The sequence below is a fragment of the Stigmatopora nigra genome, chromosome 6 (assembly GCF_051989575.1).
Source record: "Stigmatopora nigra isolate UIUO_SnigA chromosome 6, RoL_Snig_1.1, whole genome shotgun sequence".
Taxonomy (NCBI): domain Eukaryota; kingdom Metazoa; phylum Chordata; class Actinopteri; order Syngnathiformes; family Syngnathidae; genus Stigmatopora; species Stigmatopora nigra.
In genome coordinates this window covers 12,101,051-12,121,077 of record NC_135513.1, presented here as the reverse complement: position 1 = coordinate 12,121,077, position 20,027 = coordinate 12,101,051, and the positions used below count along the sequence as shown (strand labels likewise).

The 20,027-nt window shown below is 43.7% G+C and overlaps 4 protein-coding genes across 5 annotated transcripts; 2 read left to right on the top strand and 2 right to left on the bottom strand.

The window, feature by feature from the left end:
* Nucleotides 1-234: 234 nt before the first annotated feature.
* Nucleotides 235-4,517, bottom strand: taf5l (TAF5-like RNA polymerase II, p300/CBP-associated factor (PCAF)-associated factor). The gene is made up of 6 exons (XM_077718953.1): nucleotides 4,372-4,517; nucleotides 3,657-3,801; nucleotides 3,277-3,381; nucleotides 2,836-3,182; nucleotides 2,128-2,547; nucleotides 235-1,922 (listed from the first exon to the last, which is right to left on the bottom strand). The coding sequence occupies exons 2-6, from the start codon at nucleotides 3,796-3,798 to the stop codon at nucleotides 1,125-1,127; spliced, it is 1,812 nt and encodes a 603-aa protein (XP_077575079.1). The 5' UTR covers nucleotides 3,799-3,801; nucleotides 4,372-4,517; the 3' UTR covers nucleotides 235-1,124.
* Nucleotides 4,518-4,755: 238 nt separating this feature from the next.
* Nucleotides 4,756-11,888, top strand: nup133 (nucleoporin 133). 2 transcript variants are annotated; one of them, XM_077719851.1, is made up of 25 exons: nucleotides 4,756-4,994; nucleotides 5,331-5,446; nucleotides 5,529-5,632; nucleotides 5,702-5,935; nucleotides 6,013-6,183; nucleotides 6,472-6,627; nucleotides 6,734-6,804; nucleotides 6,889-7,036; nucleotides 7,360-7,510; nucleotides 7,581-7,735; nucleotides 8,105-8,199; nucleotides 8,277-8,440; nucleotides 8,839-8,939; nucleotides 9,008-9,232; nucleotides 9,297-9,419; nucleotides 9,503-9,602; nucleotides 9,701-9,949; nucleotides 10,053-10,186; nucleotides 10,442-10,600; nucleotides 10,683-10,818; nucleotides 10,936-11,054; nucleotides 11,126-11,206; nucleotides 11,276-11,343; nucleotides 11,559-11,647; nucleotides 11,707-11,888. In XM_077719851.1, exons 1-25 carry the CDS (start codon nucleotides 4,879-4,881, stop codon nucleotides 11,841-11,843), a joined length of 3,402 nt encoding a protein of 1,133 aa, XP_077575977.1. In that variant the 5' UTR covers nucleotides 4,756-4,878; the 3' UTR covers nucleotides 11,844-11,888. The 2 variants fall into 2 exon arrangements, with proteins under 2 accessions (XP_077575977.1, XP_077575978.1); XM_077719852.1 differs by having other exon boundaries at nucleotides 11,126-11,207; nucleotides 11,280-11,343.
* Nucleotides 11,889-12,450: 562 nt separating this feature from the next.
* Nucleotides 12,451-14,824, top strand: ccsapa (centriole, cilia and spindle-associated protein a). Its single transcript, XM_077719798.1, has 4 exons — nucleotides 12,451-12,611; nucleotides 13,037-13,377; nucleotides 13,521-13,750; nucleotides 13,814-14,824. The coding sequence occupies exons 2-4, from the start codon at nucleotides 13,056-13,058 to the stop codon at nucleotides 14,012-14,014; spliced, it is 753 nt and encodes a 250-aa protein (XP_077575924.1). The 5' UTR covers nucleotides 12,451-12,611; nucleotides 13,037-13,055; the 3' UTR covers nucleotides 14,015-14,824.
* Nucleotides 14,825-15,186: 362 nt separating this feature from the next.
* Nucleotides 15,187-19,648, bottom strand: cdc6 (cell division cycle 6 homolog (S. cerevisiae)). The gene is made up of 12 exons (XM_077719797.1): nucleotides 19,430-19,648; nucleotides 18,655-18,874; nucleotides 18,303-18,584; nucleotides 18,019-18,218; nucleotides 17,736-17,884; nucleotides 17,542-17,648; nucleotides 17,321-17,460; nucleotides 16,652-16,752; nucleotides 16,504-16,565; nucleotides 16,239-16,417; nucleotides 15,613-15,753; nucleotides 15,187-15,542 (listed from the first exon to the last, which is right to left on the bottom strand). Exons 1-12 carry the CDS (start codon nucleotides 19,469-19,471, stop codon nucleotides 15,453-15,455), a joined length of 1,713 nt encoding a protein of 570 aa, XP_077575923.1. The 5' UTR covers nucleotides 19,472-19,648; the 3' UTR covers nucleotides 15,187-15,452.
* Between the last annotated feature and the right edge of the window lie 379 nt (nucleotides 19,649-20,027).

The following is a 20,027-nucleotide window of genomic DNA, read 5'->3' as shown; positions in this document are numbered from 1 at the left end:
GACTCCCAGTTCATTTGAGGGTAATTCCGGGTCACCTTTTGTTGATTTTGGGTCAATTGCAGGTGATTCCAGGATGATTGGGGCAAAATTCTGGAAGAAAAAACATGAACAGATTTTTTTTTAATTTTTGGGCCTTTTCAAAATGACTATAACTACTTTGTCTAAACAGTGACAAACCATAAAATTCTTTGTATTATAAGTGATGCTATCACATGATTTATTTTAATTTATGGTCACGAGAGGCAAAAAAAAAAAAAAAACAACAACAAAGGTTGACTGACAAAATATCCCAAAAAGTAAGGAGTAAAATAAAAAGAATAAGCTTCTTTGCAGCCCTGGAGAAGCAAAATATTACAAAAATAAACTATGATATTTACATCCATCTTCTGTGGAACTCAGTGCGGAAATATACAAACGCCACCAGTGACAAACTTGTCTTCTCGAGAAACTTTACAGAAATAAACATTCGCTATTGTGATTCCCAACCACTGCGACATGACACATTAATAAGTGTGCCACAATAAATGAGCCAATTTCACTTAATTGCTCAGATAATTAACTAGAAATAATGTAGCTTTCTTTGTCTGTCAATAATCCAGTTGTTAAATAACTCCATGGCAGAAGGCACAAACAATTAAGCCTTTCCAGGCATTCAATTGGATGCCATTGTTTTTGTTAGCATTACACATTCAATTTGGAATAGGAGGGATGGCATGGATCATTCGCTCATTGCCTGCCAATAATGTTACCAAACATCAAATTAGTAGTCAGAACCTGTTGATCATTTAAAGCCTGTCTGCCCAGTTTAAAAGAATTGGACAGGTCAAGTTTTAATATCAAGAAAAAAAAATAGTGACATAGCTAGATTGCATTCTAGTATTTTTAACTGTATTAATGTTATCTTTAAGATATTAGCTTTCTTCTTCTTAATTTAAACTTTTTTTTTTATCAACAGTGACTAACAAAGGTTATCCTTTGGATCCACTTGTTGCTAGTAGTAGTCACATATAACCATGAAACCACCAAAAAATGAATACTGAGCTGCTTTTCCCTTAATTCAGGATTAAATGAACCAGCACCAATTTTACACACAGCTCAAGTTTTTTGCATTGTTTTCCCCTTTGCTACGCTTCCATTTTATCCTGCGCGGTGCCCGTCACCAGCAGCAGGTTACACGCAGTGAACTGCACATTGAGAACATTGCCTGTATTTCCCGTGTACGATCCCACCAGCTCGGCGGACGAGCCGTCGGCCGGCGTGGCGCCGTGGGCGTTCCGGACGTCCCACACCCGCACCGAGTTGTCGGTGGACGAGGACGCCACCAGGCTACTGTCCGGGCTGAAAGAGAGGCCGGTGACGCTGTCCGTGTGTCCCCGGAGGTCCTTGAAGAGCGTCCCCGAGGCCAGGTCCCACAGTTTGACCCGCTGGTCCTCGCCGCCCGACGCCAGGTACTTGCCGTTGGGCGAGAAGGCCAACGCCAGCACGGGCCCGCGGTGTCCGGTGAAGAGGCGCACCGACGCCCCCTGCTGCGTGCTCCAAAGCCGCACGGTCTTGTCGCTGGAGCCCGTGGCCAGGTAGTTGGAGTTGGGGTGGAACTTGACGCAGTCTACGTCGGCCAGGTGCCCGGCGTAGAGACGCAGCGGGTACGTGCGCGAGAAGGTCCAGAGACGGGCGCTCCGATCGTGGGAGCCGCTGGCAAAGTAGAGGCTGCACGGGCTGACGTCCACGTCCCATACCGGGTAGGCGTGGCCCTGGTAGAGCGCCGTGTTGGTAAAAGTGCCAAGGTCCCAGTAACGGACGCTGGTGTCCTCCGAGCAAGAGAGGAGGCCGGAGCTGTCCGTCAGGAAGGCCGTCCGGAAAACCGGGCCGCTGTGTCCGCGGAGCATCTTGATTTCGCTGCCCGACGTCTCCTCGTCGTCCATCTGAGGGTGCGCGGGATGTCAAAAAAAGTCACCAGACCACCATACATGAATGCAAAAGGTACCATATTTTTTCGCTATTGTGAATCAGGGGCGTGTTAGAAAAGAGAGATTGTAAAATTCAACGATTTTAAGGCCATTTTAGGGGTACGGCCATTATGCGAGAAAATCCAGTAATACGCTAAAAGGTGAATTGTAAAGCACTCACTTGTTCCTCCAAGACGTCGCAAGCCAGCCGCACTTTGGACACGTCAGTGACATGCGGCTTGGCTTTGAGTTTCCGCGCACGGAGGCTCCACAACTTCACGGCAGAGTTGTCGAAGCCGGCGGCGAGCAGGCGGCTGTCGGGCGACACCTCCGCCGTGTTGAGCTGCTGCTCAGTGTGCTGGAAGGCGTAGAAGCACACGGTGGTGAGGGACGGCGGCCCCTCGCGGACCTTCTTGATGCAGTCGCGCAGAGCCTCCAAGGCCGCTTCGCTCTGCGGGGGGCCGGCTGGATGCGTATCCGCCGTTTCGCCGCCCTCGCAAATGTCCGCTCCCACCCGAGTGGCGTTGAGGGGCCCGGTGGAAGGGGCGGTTCCACTTGCCGCCCCGTAAAGCTGGTAGTCTGTTCGCCTAGAGGCGCTCACCTGTGAAAATGTCATTGGTCACATTATTCTTTTTTTAAGTATATAAAAATGTGAAAAAAAATCACGTTGAAACTCAATATTATAATAAAAATTATATTGATGAGAGTTTAATATCTACTGTTTTCAACAGTACTTAGATATTAAACAGTACTTAGATATTAAACTCTCTCTCTTAGATATTAAACTCTCCCTCATGAATATTAATTTTGAGAGCTGGTTTCAACAGCAAACTCTTGTCATCATTTGACCGGCGACCAAACGTCCGAGCACCAAGCCGAAACCACTCACCTCCAACTGCAAGTGTGCACCGAGTACCCTGCAGATGGCAGCATTGTCGTCGCTTTGCAGGTAACGCAGCAGGTACCCGTGGGCGCCCTCTGTGAGGCGCACCACGTACTTATGCTCCAAGAAGGCAGTGAGCCGAGGACTGGTCGCCACATCCTGAGCGGCGAGTACGTGGCGCAGCTGCTCCACGGTGGCGCGCTGCTCGGCATCCTGTAAGAAGGCGGCGTGGAATCGTGCGTAGAAGCTGTCCACCGCCGACTTGAGGCCGCAGCGCACCATGTCCAGGTGGAGGTAAACAAAGAGCGGGTAGAGGATCACACTCACTTCCTTGGCCCATGAGATGTCAACTTCTGCAAAAAAAAAATCATATTATTTTCCTTTATTAAGGGCCTTTATTTTATAAGTGTGTGGAATGGGGTGTGGCTAGAATGTGAGATGTTGTACCTGATAAGAAAGAGCGTAGCCTAGCATATTGCGACTCATACTGCTGGGGGTCCGATTGGCACGGTGCAGCCGACACCACGTTGGCGCACCCCGACTCGCTCTGGACTGTGTGCACAAGAACAGATCAATTGTACATGTAATGCCTTCAAATACTCAAAGGTTAAAAGAAGCATATTTTGAAATTGTTGACAAAGCAATCTTAATGAAAACACTAAGATCAGTGCTAGTTATCTTATTATTAAAAATAATTTTGAGATCAAATTCAAACATATTTTTGGAGATTTAAAAAGCAACACCAAAATAGGCAATATTAATGTTGTTTTTTAGATAGCAAACACTCATTTATCTTAGTGTGCTGTGACGATTGTTGCTCAGCTCACCGGTGAGACTGGCGGCCATTTCTTCCGCCGTCTGAAAGAGTTTGGCGGATTTCATTGAGCCGTCAGTGGAATCCACATACTGCCTGCGCTTGAGGTACTGAGACACAGCGTACTGGATCTGCTCCGTGCGGACCCGCTTCATGATCTGCCAGAAAGACAATTCGAAATCAAGTTAAAATACATTGCCTTTATTTTAACGCATGCACTTGGAAATCCCTCAAATTTACAACACACTCAATGTTCGAATCAGAATTGGCAGTCCATAATCACATATCAGTACCACTTTGATCCTTTTCAAATGCTACCAACTTTCCTCACCACTTCCATGTACTTGACGTGTATTTCCGTCAATAGCAGGGAAACAGTTTAGCCACATATGCTCCCTATACTGAATACTTAAACTATCAATAATATATCTAATGGGAAAAGCCACTCTTAATTACACAGGTGTTTTGCTTTGCGGGTCACAATTACCAAAGTTTTTTTCTATTAAATTATCAATTGAACAAACACTCATATGAACGGCTACGGTGCATTTATGAATAGAATTTGAGAAAGTTTAGCGAGCGAATGTTAGAGAGCTGCCATGTTTCTGTTTTGATGTTTGATGTTCCCGCCTAGCTAACGGCTAACATACTTCTGCCGCCAATGGGTTAGCCATAGCCGGCGGCTCCAACGTTTAGCGGGGTACTCGTGCACTAGTGACAGAACTCACTGCATATTCGTCCGGTCCTCTCAGTGATCCACTCGATTCACTCCGGACGGGTTCAGCAAAACTAGGAAAGAGAGTTTCGCTGCGGCTCCATCTCGTCTTTCCGCCTCTAGCTCAGCCTCCATCATGCCGAGGAAGAGTTGCTTCTTCTTCGCCTTCGCAAATCGCAACGGAGTTACCACTAAACTACATTGTCAGTCGCTATCGCCCTCGGGTGGCAACTTTGAGTATGACGCGCAAATATATTATGAAAGTATGTGAAATTATGTTAGCGCATTTTAACTTTAACTTTTCTTTTAAAAGATAACTTAATGCCGTTTTGTAAAATACGAATGTAATTCATTTCAGAAGCAAGTGTATTTACGGATTACTATTTAGGACGTCATCTCCACGCGACTTCTCCGCGCGCTATTTGGTGTAAGGATCTCACCCCCGGGTAAAGAAAAATAAACTTTTAAGTCGATCGGCGGACAACTATTATCTGGATTATTAAAAATCAACGAGACACTGATGTTTTCTCCGCGTGGCGGCCCGAGTTCGGCCCGCCGACAACAGAATAGAACACCCGCCAGAAGAACGTCCAGTAGCCTACTGTTCACCCCAAGGAGGACCCCTTTATCGGGAAGGTAATCAGATAGTAGTAATTGATAAATAGGCAATCGCATGCAAAGATCTAGTAAAACAACACTTTTACTTATCCGTACTAATATTTACATTCCTATCTATGAACAAAAAAGCACCCCTGGATGTTGAAAGTCTGACAATAACTACACTAAATCAAAGATGACGTAGTATTCCATCAAAAACTGGTCAAAATAGTCTACGATTCCATTAAAAACTGGTTAAAATAATACAAGATTTCATCTAAAACTGGTCAAAATAGTACTTTAGTTCAATGGATCTCTATACGTGATTCAACTAATAAATATTTGTATGTATATGTGTGTGTGTGTTGAGAACAGACCGACGCCCACTCGTGAGCAAGGCCACGCCCCCTCTGACGGTCTCAACTATGACTTGGAAACATTCGGTTCTTCACTCCCAGTCCAAGTGATGGAAGTGCTGACCGTGCTTAATGGTAAAGTGTGTTTATGTCAAAATTGGGAGACGGGACAGAGCCACCAAAATATGGATTTACCATTCTTGGGTTTTACCTTCAGCTGAGGAGCAGATATCGGTGAAAATAAGTGAGAGTGGCTGGGCATGGATGGTCTGCGGGGACAGACTCATCATCTGGAAGATATCCCAGACTGCAGTGACTAAGGTGGGCCAACATTATCAGGCATACGACCTCAAGAGGGTGCAGTAATATATACATATATATTTTTTGCAGTTGTGCGTGTGCAAAGAACTTCAGCTGCCCAACAGCCAATACGACTACACGGCCGAGAACGTGGCCCTGACGGCGACCGGCTCTTTGCAAATGGCGCCCGTGCAGGGCGTGTCCGTCCTAGCCGTGGCCGCCGAGGGGACCGCTCGCTTATGGCCCAGCTTGTCTCAGGAGGGCAACTATTCCGAGGCTGAACTAGACTTGGGAGACCTGTGCGCTTTTGTGCTATCAGTCACTGTAGGTAGACATTTATTTACTTTTTGTGACGTCTCTTGGTTGATGTCGATCATTTGATGTTATGTCTTTTCTGACAGGATGGTAGCTTCGTGGTTTCGTCGGGTAAAAGTCGCATGTTGCGTGTGACGGCAGATGTTTCCGGAAGGATTCAGAATCGAGCGCTTGTTCAGGGACAGGGCATGTTGTCCGGCATAGGGCGCCGGGTGTCCAGTCTTTTTGGTATCCTGTCTCCGCCTCCCGATGAGAATGTGGGTGTTTTGCATTCTTTTCATGTTATTTTACATATAATATTTAGATTTTTTTTTATAAATGGATTAAACTAACTGGACTAAAGGGCCTGAATATTCAGTTTTTTATAGATCTAAAACAATGTTTTTTTTTTAGCTTTTTTAAATATATTTTTTAGATTTTACAAAATGATTTTTGCACTAAAAACCGAAAAAATTGATTAAAAAAAATCACAATATAGGGATATTTTATTTTAGAGTCTTTGAAACTGAAATTTAACGGTCTGGCTTTTTTTGTGGGTTTCTCAGCTTCAAAGTTTGCTGTGGGTGGATGAAAGCAGATCCCTCTACGCACTGACTAATTCTCGCCTCAACAAATGGGAAATGGACGCCAACACGGAACAACAAACCATCAGTTGGGACGTCCAGCGAGCTTTGAACGAGAACATCGCCGACGCCATTTGGGTCAGTTTGTAGCACAGGGTTGCCAGATCGAAATAGGGTTGCCAGATTGGGTGGGAGGGAAAATAACTCAAATCAAAACCACTTTATTTTTTTTTACCTCCAACAGGGTTCTGAGGGCAACTATGAGGAGATGCGTGCTGGCATTAACGTATCTTTTCTGGACATGAAGTTTAGCCAGTGAGTTTGAAATGTGGCTTTTTAAAATAAAAAAACCGGCACTTCTTCTTCTCTTGTCATTATAATTGTACTTTGTCACATCAGGAGCGGGTTGGTGATTCTAGCTGCCGCCTGGCATCCATCCGACACCCCCTGTTTGGTCTACTACTGCCTGGTTACCCTCCAAGACCATGGCGATTTTATCTCCAACCAGTTTGTTGTGGAAGTTACCAACTTCACTCCTAATTTTCAGGTCAGACGCCAAAAGCACTTTGAAATGTCATAATTAAATCTTCCATCTTTAAAAAGAAATTTTAGTGTGGGTTGAACAAAAAAAACAAACACATAAAAGGAATTTTTTCTATACTGTATACGCATTTTTTCTCACAAAAACTACTTATTATTACTTTTTCTATTTTAGCACCAACATCAATAACTAAAATTGTTGGATTTTTATTTTAAAAAAATAATTTAGACTACCCCATAGGTTTGAAAATCTCAATAACTATTATTCTCATTTTGAATGTCTTACTATCTATTTGACCCCACAAAGCCATTCTATTTTTTTTTCTTTAGAGCAACACCGAGCTGTACGCCACCCGTCTTTTAGTCCCGCCTTCCCCCGGCACCACCGCCTTCCTCTACAACGAAGATCTGGTCTTCGCCTGTTCCACGGGAAGCGGCAGGGTCAACCTTCCCGACGAGAAAATCCTCTTCGGCTCAGCGGGTGAGTTCCCTGGACTTGACCGCCAACTCCGCCCCAATGGTTATTGAAGTGCGCTTTATCTTCCGTAAAGGTGACGGCGTGCGGGGTGCCGGATGCTGCGCCAACCTGCCCGTCTTCTTCTCTCTGAAAAGCGGCCTGGTGGCCGTGCTAGCCCGGAAACGCGCTTCCATTCTGCCCGAAACCGTGGAGGAGTCGCTGTGTTCATCTTTAGCGGCAGGACCAGAGGTATGAATTGCCTTTTTGGCATCCATTTTTTCACTGGTGTCAAAGTGGTGGCCCGGGGGCCAAATCTGGCCCGCCTTATCATTTTGTGCGGCCCGGGAAAGTAAATTATAAGTGCCGACTTTCTGATTTAGGGTCAAATTCAAATGAAGAGTATAGATGTATATTAAATTTCCTGATTTTCCCCTTTTTAAATCAATAATTGTCATTTTTTTAATCAATTTTTTCATTGTTTTTAGTTCAAAAATCATTTTGGAAAATCAAAAAATATATTTTTAAAGAAAGCTAAAATAAACATTGTTTTAGATCTATAAAAAATGTTGGTTTGGACCAGTTTAGTATGTTAAAGGACTCATTGTGTTGCTATTTAAGGTTCCTATGATGGAGCAGCCTACCCGAGCTACCGAGCCGGTAGCTCAAGAAGACAAACCACGGCTCCTAAAAGCGGCCTTCTTGCAGTTCTCCCGGTACGCAACAATGACAATTGAATTCCTGAATTGTGCTTTTAAAAACCAAAATGTATTTTTCCTACCTTTCACCCCAGCAACGACCTCATGGGGGCTCAGGCGCTGATCGACGAGCTCTTCCCGGCGAGTGACGACGAAGCGGAAGGTGGCGAACTAGACGCCATGGTGACCCAGATCGACCTGGACCTGCTGGATGACTACCCAGCTTCGGACCCCCGTTGGGCAGAGTCTGTACCTGACGGTTAGAATACATTTTTTAGCTTAATGCTAATATTCAATGGAAGATGTTAATAAAAATTAGCATCTGTTCACTTTACTCAACTTGACTGTAGTCCCACACATAAACATTTCTGATTTTTTAAACCTTCTAATCAAATAAAACAAAGATATCAAGAGCAGACAACTACTAATTATTTTCAAAATTTGTAATTTTTTTCTAAGTTCATAAAAATGTGAAAATGCTTTCTGAAGAATATAAAATGAATTAAAAAAAGTATAATAGAAATGACAAAATAGCTCACTCCTACACTACTTTTACATAGTTTTTTCAATTATCTCGGCCATGTTTAGTCTAAATTAACCACAATATTCGAGGGATTACTGCATATATTTTTGCTTTGTTTCCCCCCCATCTCACAGAGAGCAGTGCAGTGAGCTTCCCCCTGACATCCCTCATCATTCTCCACCAACTAGAGGACAAGATGAAAGCCCACAGCTGCTTCATGGACTTCCTTCTGCAGGTATTCCACTTCTCTTTGGCCTTCTCTCCCACTTTCTCCACCACCACCACCTCCTCCTCCTCTTCCAGGTTGGCCTGATGGAGCGTCTCGGCCACGTTTGGGTCCGCTCATCCCCCATGGCCACCCGACTATTACTCTGCGAGCACGCCGAGAAACTACAAGCGGCCATGGTCCTGAAAAATCACCACAGCAAAAATGGCGAGCTGGTCAACCGCGCCATCGGCACGGCGCTGAGCAAAAACAACGCCGTAGTGCCACCAGGTCTCACCGGTGCTGATGTCTTCTTCCGGGAGGTAAGACGACATAAAGTGACATGTGAGATGATTCATTGACTAAATGGGTTTTTCCTTGTTACAGGTTTCCCAGATCTCCGCCATCTTTGATTGCCTCCTGGAGGAGGAAGAGAGGAGTTTGAAGGAGAACCCTGTGGACTCGGTACAGTGGGCCGACGTGGTTTTGACCGTCAATACCATCATTAAGGTGAGCGTCGACATGGTTAGCATTTTTTTCACTCTATAAAGAGGAAAAAATGCTAATTTAAGGCCATTCATTTCCTTTTAAAGGACATTCTTCACGCCGCTGGTCAATACAGAGAAAGCAAAGCGTCCATTTATAGGGCGTCTGAACACGCTACGCCGGATGTGGAGTACATTCCTTGGACAGGTTCATTTGCCCCTTAAGAGAAAATAGGAAGAAACGGATGATTTATATTTAGGATTTTCCTAAAATGGCGTTTGGATTGATTTTTTTTTTTTGTGTAGCTCTGGGCGGCGTAGGCGGCATCCGCTCGGTTATCTGTCGCCAACATGAGCTTATCCTGAGGTCCATGTACCCCCACGCTGACTCGGAGCTGCGTAGTGTGCTCTGTGAACAGCTGGTGGCGCTATTGGATTTCTACTTGGGCGGGTATGTGTCTCAGCTTAATTCCTTGAAGCCGCAGGAACGAGAGCGCTACAATACACTGGAAATGGAGTACTGTCAACGGCGATCTGAGCTACTGACGCCGCTACGTGAGTCAAAAGCATATTTATAGCCTGGATCGTCATTAAACTTTCATCCGATGGGTTGCCACGATGAACTTTAGAGCTGAAAAACACTGTTTATTGTCTTCAGTGGAGTTGGGTCAGTACCAATGGGTGGCGGCATTGGCCGAGAAGTACTGCGACTTTGACGTTTTGGTCCAAATGTGCGAGCGGACCGACAACGAGAGCCGCCTGCAGCACTACATGAGCAAGTTTCAAGAGCAGGTACACTGCCGCCATTATTAAAATCATGTTTAATGCAGCCTTGGGAATAATAATAGGGTCATCATCATTGACTCGAAATTATTACACAGAAGGGATTGTGTGTCGTGCTACTGAAAGTTTACAGTCATGATGGTGTGGGGCAAAAAAACTGTCCTTAAGCCTATTTCCAATAATGAATTTCAATGGAAGTCGACAAATTTAGGAATGGTGATGAGGATGGGTTGGAAGATAATGCGTGCCTCCGTTTTCTTGCAGAACTTTGCAGACTTTCTGTTCCGCTGGTACATGGAGAAAGGGAAGAGAGGCAAGCTATTGTCGCAACCAGCCGCTCAGCACCAGCAACTGGCTGGATTTCTTCAAGCACATCAACACCTCAGTTGGCTGCACGATATACACGTGCAACACTATCAGGCTGTATGTCATTTATTTAGATTTTTTGACTTGCTACACATGATTTTAAGCGCTTTCTTCAAATGGGTGCCCATCTTGTGTACAGGCTCACAAGACTCTGTACAAGCAAGCCAACGCAGAGACACGGTATTTCGCCAAGAAGAAGACGCTGTTAGCGCTTAGCAAGCTAGCGGCGCTGGTGTCCGATCTCCCGGAGGACGAACGGAGCAAAAAAGTTGACGGTAAAATCCCTCAAAACCCTAAAAACTTTCCATATTACACATGATTTGTTAAAAACACATGCGCTTCCAATGCAACATATTTTATAAATTTGAAGCACATAATTACTTTCTCTTCAGAAATTGTGGACCAGGAGCGCTTTTTGCTCCACCAGGAGACATTACCAAGACAGCTTTTGGAGGACAAGCAGCAGAACCCTGACACCATGCCACTACTTAGTGCTTACCAGCTGGTCCAAGTAAGACACGACAATTTAAAAAAAAACATCCCTTTTGTTGCTTTCAAGTGAAAATTGTCACTTGTGCGCAGCTCTACATTTGCGAAGACAACCGGAGAGCCAATGAGTACGACTTTAAGAAGGCTTTGGATCTCCTGGAGTACATTCAAGAGGTTACTTCTTGTTTCAAATAACTTTGATAGTATTTTGCAATACACTCATTCATGTTTTGGTCCTTTCAGCAAGATGATGAGGTCAACATCCACTTGCTCAAGTGCCAAATCTTTGGAAAAGCTCTCAGGAGGGATGAGTAAGTAGTTAATTAGATTAGATTAACCTTTATTTATGCCGTATTAGAGTAATTCAGTTTGTAGTAGTAGCGAATACAGACACAGAAAAAGACAATGTAGACCTAGATAAAGACTAGAAGATGAAAAAAACAATACAAAAAATACTGTTGTTAGTTTCAATGGGGAAATATTATCCATAAATTGTGACTGAAAATCATTTTTTTTTTTTTTTCAGTTGGGCTCACGCTGACGGTAGCGACGACCCGTTAGAGGCGGCCAAGGACAGCGTTTTTGTCAAAATTCTCGTCAAGCTCATCGAGGAAGGTCGGTCTCAAATCGGACTCGTCTTTTCTCGCTCGGGAATTTATTTTGTGGCGTTGCAGGTGTGGGACTGCAGACGTACCTGCCGGAGGTGAAGGAGTTGCTGGAACTGGATGAACTCAGCCCACTCACATCCAAAGCCTATTTTGAGTTTGTGTTGCGGGCAAATTATGAACATTACTTGCAGGCTCAGATGTAATTGTATCTGGAATTTGTTTTCTAAATAAAAGTGTTGATGATTTACGTGCTTGCTTGTTGTTTGTGAACACTGGATTCAAAATATGATATATATAAAACTTCATTTGTCATTCAAAAGCCTTCAAATAGAACATGAAGGTATGACACAATACTAGTATTTTGATCTGTTCTGAAGTTGAGAAAAGACGCCCTCTTGTGGAGAATACTTGGAAAGTCCCAAGCCATGTAAAACCCGTTTGAGGCAAATTGCATTGTCAAATCTAGCAAATAAGGGTTTATGCCACACCTTCAAACTAAGCTTGAATATTGATACATTAGCGTTATGTACTTTACAATTGTGGTTTTGCATCTGTTGTTTATTCGTATTGTTTAACGAGTTCTATACAAAACTAATTGAAGGTTAAGTCCGAAGTCATAAAATAAAAGTAGTATTTCATATTCTTCAAAATAGAAGACTCAAAATATAAATAATGATACTTTAAAACTGATTTTGTAATTGACAACAATGTGAACCTTTTAGTTTTTTTAATCAAGAAACATCGGTAGCGGACCACTGACCTTAGGTTTGACATGTAGCGATGCCGACTTCTTTTTTTCGTATTACTCTGAAGGTCCAAACCGGCAGCCGTTGACTCCACTCATGCTCGCTTTCGCCGCCCCTACCTTACGGGGGTCTGCCAAAGAGATGCTGCTCGTTTGAACAACACCTACGCGACTCCATCACTTCGGAAAAAAAGGGTCCAAACCCCTTCCCGAAAGAAGCATCTGTGTAAGTAAAACAATTTCCTTTCCATTGACTTGCATCGTCGTGTGTGTCTAAACGAGGCGAGGAACGAGAACACGGCCGCTCTTTTAGCCTTTCCAAAGCCTCATTATGTCATGGTTTTTTCGACAAAACCTGAGCATTTTTTTTACCACCATTACTCTCCTAATAACACAACCAGCTCAGGTGATTAATCAATAATGGATGTTGTTTCCATTCGGCTTGACAGGTTGCGTTTGGTCACGTGACGACGCGTGTGTAGTCGAGCCACTAAGCTCAGCTCAGCCAATCAGGGGGCGTGGTCTTGAAATCTATACCTGCCCGGTGACGTCTCCAAGGACCACTTTTTTTTTGAATGGCACAAATAATTGCGAGTACACTTACCCTTAAATGCATTTAATTTAATTTTTATCTGATCTTTGCTTTGGTAGCGATGCCGCAGCCGTCGCCATGGTGACCAAAAAAGCCCGGACGGAGTACATGAAGAAATTCCGGGACCCCAAGTGGGAGACCTTCTCTAAATGTTACGAGGACTCGCTGAGGTATCGCCTGACGCGGCGGGTCATGGAGCACTCGCACAAGCCCTGGTTCTGGGAAGGCTGGGATGGCGCTTCCTTGCTTTCTAGCGGCCGTTCCACGCCAAAATCCGCGTCCTGGCACGGGCGCCCCAACCGGGTGGCACCGGTGCCCGCCGTGGATGAGACAGAGCGGCACGGGTCCGGCTCCGGCGCCCCGGAGGAGGTGACGGATGTTGATGCTGCGCCGCCGGCAGGTAAGCAACCCTTTTGGGGACCCACTAAAAGATTTAAAAAGGCGGAGAGCCACATACACCCATCGCAAGAGCCATATATGGCTCCCGAGCCATATGCATATGTTAGCAATGGAGACATTCCCAGACGTTATTGTGTGTCGCAGAAGTTGAAGAAAACGCCGTTTCGGCAACCGCGAACGACTCCGCGGAGCAGGACGCCGCCGACGGGCCGCCAGACTCGAACCAGGATCCTACCCAACCCACGCAAAGTCGTCAGGAAGTCCAGAACGCTTCACCCGCCGACCTCAAATCCCAGCGAGCCAAAAGCCAGCCGCCGCCAGGGAGCGCCGAGGTGTGGCGCCGGCGTAATGGGAAAACCACCACGCCCGATAATGTAAGTCTCCGACGCGGCCAATCAGAAAGCGAGATGCCAATTAACCCCGATGGACTGTTCCAGAATGAGCGTTGTGACGCCTGCGTGCAGACGACGAGCACGAATCTTCGGCGACGCGCTCGCTCGGCCGACCCGGGTGAGGCGAGACGGCAACGTCGTTGGACCGCCGCCACCACGGGCGCCGCCGCGGTTGTTCCCGCGGCAACGGGGGATGAACGCTGGGTCACCGAGTACATGCGCTGCTTTTCCGCGCGTCTCAGGTAGAAAAAACACAAATCAATTAACATTTCTGCACATTGTGACAAAATAGGACCAAATATTAATGGATAATTTTCCATTCATAAATGAACCTAATGATGAACAATAGATTGTCATTTCTATATCGCTGATTGTGTATTTTGTTGTTATGCGTCGACCCTTTTTAAAGCAATCAAATCGTAACAGGTTTAAATTGCACTTCATTCAAGAATTAATATATAAATGTCGTATTTATTGTATGGGTGTAATTTTGTGTTATTAGAAATTTTGAAGGGGAAAATTTAATGTTTTTAGGGCAATTAAAGTGTGAAATCATCTATTGGTCATTTAAATTAAAATACTAAGTGTATTTTTTTATTCCCTGCTCACATTTTTAAAAGGTAGAAACTAACCGTGAATATGACATACTAAAATATATTAAAACATTTAATATACAGTATTGTAAGATAAAAGGTTTATTATATCATACTTTTGGACAATAAAGTGCATTTAAAATCCTCTATTTTGCAAAATATATCAATTCTGGTTGTTTAATGACATCTTTTAGATTCATGAAACAATACCAATTATGAAATATTAATGTACTAATGTGCATTATAGTCCAAAATATATAATAATTTTCAATCCTTTAAAGCAAATTATGAATAACATTAAACTGCTATCCAAACTATGCAAACACCATCTTGAATATGCTGAAGTCTTGCTTGTGTGATTTGACATCATTTTTAATGAATTTTGAATGTTATTGCTTGTAATTGACGCTAATGCTAAGTGGCACTGTTTGTAACGCTAAAGAATGTTTCTAGACAGAAATATGTATTTGATTTGATTTGAGTTTTTGCTAATGTTGCCGTCTGTGAATGTCACCGACAGCGGGTCATGTTTACAACATTTCTACTTTGACTCACTTGATTCTTGATGTGAATAAAAACAAACATTTGAAAACGTCAATCATTTTTTAGAGGCTCATGAGCCACATACGGCTCCTAGGAAGACAATGGTTCAAATGAATGAACATTTACGTTCATGGTTAGCGGTGAGTTAACGAGTATTTGATTTGAATTTTCAATGCAGCAACCATTTTGAATTTTAGATTTAAAAAAATTAATCAATTAAATATTCTTAATGACTTTTTGACCTAAAATAATAAATTCAATAATAAAAAAAATCCACAAATTATATATTGCCTGCTTTACTCAGCCAACTCACTCACAACGATCCATTTTAAACATCAAATAGAATTTAAAAGATGAAAAGCGAATTTAACTTCTTAAAAATGTTAAATAAAAAAAAACCCATTTAAAAGCAACCCACCATAACTCGCAACTCATTCACATTCATAAAAGTTATATCTCTGAAAAAAGTGTTTCGACTTAAAAAAATAATCATAAAACACGTAAAGATTCTCAGCAAAAACGAGAATCGGAAAAAAAGTCAAGTACTTTTACGGGAGTCCCGCCGCCAAAATGCTGCCCACCAGGGTGCGGTCCTTTAAAGCGTTTTCCACCGCCGACTCCTCAATTTTCAGGAACACCTGCCGAAACGAGCACGGTTAGAAAAGCCAAGGGACGCAGGGGGCGATAGCGAGCGAGCGCACTCCATACTTTGGTGAGTCGAGCTTCTTTGGCCTTCTTGAGGGCGAAGACCCCTCGACTCTCCAGCAGCTCACAAAGCGACAGGCACTCTGACTGACTGACTCCGCCCACCTGGCGCTTGGTACATAGGCGACTGTGAACTTCATGTAGCTGAAATATCACCAAAAGAGAACAAAATTAATGCAAAAAAATTAAAACATGCTCTTAACATTTCTGTTAGCCTGTATTTTATTTTATATTTTAAACACAATACAAAAAAAAAATCATAATAAAAGGGCTTTTAATGGTCTTTCAGTGTGTTATCATGCGGTGCGTTCAGGGACAACATGTAAAACTCAACACTTCACATTCGTTTACTTTTTTGTAGTCCAAAGTATTTATTTTAGTCATGAATAGATTCAATTTTGTAGATCTATATGAAATACATTAATTAATTTTCTGTTTTAGAACTATTTAAAAAAAAACATGGTTGTTTAATGTCTAATAAAATATATTGTCCAAATCTGTCCTAATTCTCCTTCCATATGGTAAAATACAATTTTAAAAAAAGATGAATTGTAAAGATAAACCACTATAAAGGTGTATTATACACAGACTGTATGTATATATGGCATAAATAATGTGTGTATTCTTACTTTCCCGAGGGTAACCTCCTTGCTTTTGCCGGCCCGAACAGACATGAGCAAACAGCACACCAGAAGTTTCTGCTGAAGCGGGAAGCTTTCGTTACCGCTGCACGACGCCATGCGGTCGCCGTAGACCTCGGACAAGACGCGGGCCACTTGAGAGACGCCGGCGACCATGACGCCATTTTCTAAAAACAACAGTGAATTTGGATGTAAATAAAAAGTAGTGCTAGGTATTAAGAAAACAATATATATAATTATCAGTCTTGCTCACCTGTCACATTGATCTTGCCCGCCTTCTTCCGGTGTTCCGATTCCACGATTTCTACAGCTCGTCTGTAAAATGCATCCCCGCCAATCAAATCCAGGGAACCACCATCTCAATCAACTCATTGGTGTCAGGTGCAAATGTCCAAACGCACCTGCAAACGTCCAAAGCCTTCCTGGCATCTCCCGACATAGCAGAAACTTTACGGGCACAAAACTGTACGGCGGCAGCATCCAACACACTGCCAGCAGAGGCCTGAAAACAACAACAAAAAAATTGACTTGTATTCAGTTTTATAGATTTGGAGGGTTCACTCCCTCCTGGTGGCAAAAGTGAATATGACAAGTCACCCAATAGGCACCCTGACAACATGAATCCATATTTTTTTTGTTTAAGCTCAAATGTTTTTTTCCATACATTCCTTATTTTAAATGTGTATTTAGTTTCTTTTTATGTGAAAATAAGCCTTTAAACAATTTGTTCAGAGAATTGTTAAAAATAAAATAAAAAAGCATTTAAGCTAGTGTTAATTTACTATGCAAGCTAGGCATAAAAACGTTAGCATTTAGGCTAGCGGACTTTTGCTAACCAAGCTAGGTTAGTTTTATCGAAAGCTACATATCAATTGGACTAAATAGACATCTAATATCAAATTATTTTAGTATACAATTGTCAAAAAGTTAAAAGTAGTAAGTCAATAAATGTCTGTCCTATTAATAAATTGCCATAGTTTTCAGAAAATATAGTTTTTTTAAGGCTATGTCAACATACTTATTTACATGCATTAGAGATTAATCCCAATAATCAAACTAATGAAGCGCACCTGAGCCAGTCTGTTCCGTACGATGTCACTGAGCTGTTCTCGGCTGTAGGGTGGGAAGTTAAGCAGCTGGGGGCGACAATTAGGCCTGGCCTGAAGGCGGGGTAGAATGCGGTCGGTCAGGTCCAAAGCGTTGGCGATTCCTATGCAATCCAAAACCAAAATGTCATTACAATAAAAGCCAAAAAAAAGTACACAACAGTAGTATTAGTACTAATACATACCGACAAGGCAAAGTCTGGACTTGGACAGGTGAGGCCACTCAAAGATAGTATACAGGACATCCTGAGCTTTGCTGTCCAGCTGGTCCAACTCGTCCAAAACCAGCAAGCTAACAAAATGTTCATAGTTTTGTTAGTGAAAGTTACTGGCAGTTTGGATCCCAAAAGAGGGACTTAGAGCAGTGGCGTGTACTCACACAGCTGGTCCAGGTCCGGTTAAATGTTTTTGTAGACCTTTGTGGCCGGTGGGTGCTTTCAGCTTCTCGGCCAAAAGTGGGAAAATGCCGTGCGAGCTGCGTAGGGTCATGCAGTTGACCACTAATGTTTGTACGTGCGACAATTCTTCCTAAAAAAAAGCAGTGAAGAATACAATGGGAATGTCGTATAATGAAATACAGCAACCTAAGGACCATAAGCCACGCCCCCTTAGGTCGATAATATCATTTGACTTTCATTCTATTATATGGCTGCGGGCTTTACCTTCATGTCACGCAGGACGCAGTTGAGACACGCCGTCTTTCCGGTTCCGGGCGGTCCGGAGATGTAAAGGCTGCCGGGTTGGCGCTGTACGGCCTTCTCCCGCAGGAAAGTCCGAATGGCAGCGTCTTCCGCTTCTCTGGACAAGAGGCGCTCGGGCACTGCCGTATGGAGCGCCCGCTTCACGATAGCAAAACTGCCTTCTAAGAAAAAAAAAGGTAAAAATACAATTAAAAAACTGCTTAATTCCCCAATGGTGCTTGACCACATAGTCCAAAATAACTCACTTTGGTCCGATTGTTCACATTCCGCTGACTTCTTCTCGGGACTTGGCCGCGCCGGGCTTCCTTGGACACGCCCCTGTCGTGTTGGCGACGAGGCGGCGAAGGGAGAAGACGGCGCCGCCGGGGTCCGCCGGATGCAGACGGGGGAGTTTTCGTCAAAAGCTAAACGGCGTGGAGTCAACGACGATGACGGCGGTGGTGGTGGTGGGGTCCGTGGTGGCGTTTTGCTCAGCTTGGGCGGTGACGGCGACAAGGCGGCGTTCACGTTGAGGGCGTTGTCGGCGCCTTTAAAAGGAGAGGCTGTGTTAATCTTGCGTGTTTTGGAGGGTGGTCGGCGGGTGGGTTGCTATCTCACCCGTGCGTTTTCGAGGGCTGAGGGGAAGCCGCGGTGAGGCGGGGAGAGGAGACGGCGGGGCGGCCTTCTCTGGCCTCAGACTGGGATTCTTCTGGATGGGCTCGGGATTTTCCGTTGGGTTTCTTTTAGGTTTGTTTGCCACCCTGGCAGATTTGCGTCTGGGAAAGGACAGGGTGGGCTGCAAGGTACCTTTGGAGCGAGTGCTCGGCATTTCTAAACCCTATAAATGAGTAGAAATTGGGGTAAATTAGGCAACTTTATGTGCATGGTGACATGAAAATAAACATTTCATTTTTAGTCATTTTAAAATTACTATACAAGAGTTGTATTTGTTTGTTGAAAACTTGTTTTTCCTTGTGGACGTTTTTGGAAGTGCACATATAAAATTCATTTTTAAAGTAATGAAGTGTCAAAAAATAATACATTTTATGCTGCTGAATACGGGGTTTAAAGCAGAAATTTGATTATATCAGAAAGGCTTGCGAATAATACGTAATTAAAAAAGCAATGTAAAAATGGGAAAGTGGCAGTGAAAGAACGACTCGACTGGACCTCTATAGTTGTCAGAGTTAAGAAAATTAAACAGCAAATATAAAGGTGGGAAATATATTGTTCATTAGAACACGATTAGTTTAAGAAATGTTATAAGATATAGTAACCATAGTAATATGTGGTAGAAATGTGAGTCGAAAACTAGTACAATGGGAAGTACTATTCTCGTCCACTTTCGACAAACACGCGAAAAAGTCCAGCAAAGAATTTTTTGTAGACTTACCTTTTGTGGAGTAGCACCTGGAAAGTCTGAGAGCGCAGTCATGCAAAAGTTTTAAATAAAAATATATATTTATTAGCGTCCTTATTCTCGTCTTTTCCCGTCTAAAAATGCGTGTGGACTGTCCCCAAGCAAGCCGACTTTAGCGCCAAATATTCAGCCCGGCTGCAGCTGTTTCCGGCAGATCGCGAACTGATTGGCCCGTCTCAGCCAAGCAACAGCCGCACTCGATGCTCATTGGTCAAGCTCGTACGCACCAGATGTGACATATATAATGACGTAGGGTGCCAACGGCGGGAGATTCGACGGCTCTTCGTTTTGGCGCAATACGAAGCATTTCGACGGGAACTTTAAGCTAGTTTTCGGAGGCTTTTGGATTAAATGACTTATTATTATTTGTAATAACTTGGCAGGGTTACTTTGCGTGTTTAACAATTTGTAAGGCATTCATTATCTTCATCACTGACAGCCCTTTAAATTCACAGCGAAGGAACAATTGGCCGTCCACGAATTAGCTTTAGTAGGACAAGCACACCTTTTTATTCATGGTGGTGTGCGTAGCTGTCGGCCATTTTGGATGGGGCAACTAGGTGATGGAAAC

What these genes read in the sequence shown, in the direction of transcription:
- taf5l (XM_077718953.1), bottom strand. Translation starts at nt 3,798, where the DNA reads ATGAAGCGGGTCCGCACGGAGCAGATCCAGTACGCTGTGTCTCAGTAC. An exon ending in AATGGCCGCCAGTCTCACCG is followed by an intron (nt 3,382 to 3,656) that starts GTGAGCTGAGCA and finishes TTGTGCACACAG; the next exon opens with TCCAGAGCGAGTCGGGGTGC. An exon ending in GCTACGCTCTTTCTTATCAG is followed by an intron (nt 3,183 to 3,276) that starts GTACAACATCTC and finishes TTTTTTTTGCAG; the next exon opens with AAGTTGACATCTCATGGGCC.
- nup133 (XM_077719851.1), top strand. Translation starts at nt 4,879, where the DNA reads ATGTTTTCTCCGCGTGGCGGCCCGAGTTCGGCCCGCCGACAACAGAAT. An exon ending in AGTGCTGACCGTGCTTAATG is followed by an intron (nt 5,447 to 5,528) that starts GTAAAGTGTGTT and finishes TTTTACCTTCAG; the next exon opens with CTGAGGAGCAGATATCGGTG. An exon ending in CCGTCAATACCATCATTAAG is followed by an intron (nt 9,420 to 9,502) that starts GTGAGCGTCGAC and finishes TTCCTTTTAAAG; the next exon opens with GACATTCTTCACGCCGCTGG.
- ccsapa (XM_077719798.1), top strand. Translation starts at nt 13,056, where the DNA reads ATGGTGACCAAAAAAGCCCGGACGGAGTACATGAAGAAATTCCGGGAC. An exon ending in TGATGCTGCGCCGCCGGCAG is followed by an intron (nt 13,378 to 13,520) that starts GTAAGCAACCCT and finishes TGTGTGTCGCAG; the next exon opens with AAGTTGAAGAAAACGCCGTT. An exon ending in AAACCACCACGCCCGATAAT is followed by an intron (nt 13,751 to 13,813) that starts GTAAGTCTCCGA and finishes GGACTGTTCCAG; the next exon opens with AATGAGCGTTGTGACGCCTG.
- cdc6 (XM_077719797.1), bottom strand. Translation starts at nt 19,471, where the DNA reads ATGACTGCGCTCTCAGACTTTCCAGGTGCTACTCCACAAAAG. An exon ending in GTCCAGACTTTGCCTTGTCG is followed by an intron (nt 17,461 to 17,541) that starts GTATGTATTAGT and finishes TGGATTGCATAG; the next exon opens with GAATCGCCAACGCTTTGGAC. An exon ending in GGGCAAGATCAATGTGACAG is followed by an intron (nt 16,418 to 16,503) that starts GTGAGCAAGACT and finishes TGTTGTTTTTAG; the next exon opens with AAAATGGCGTCATGGTCGCC.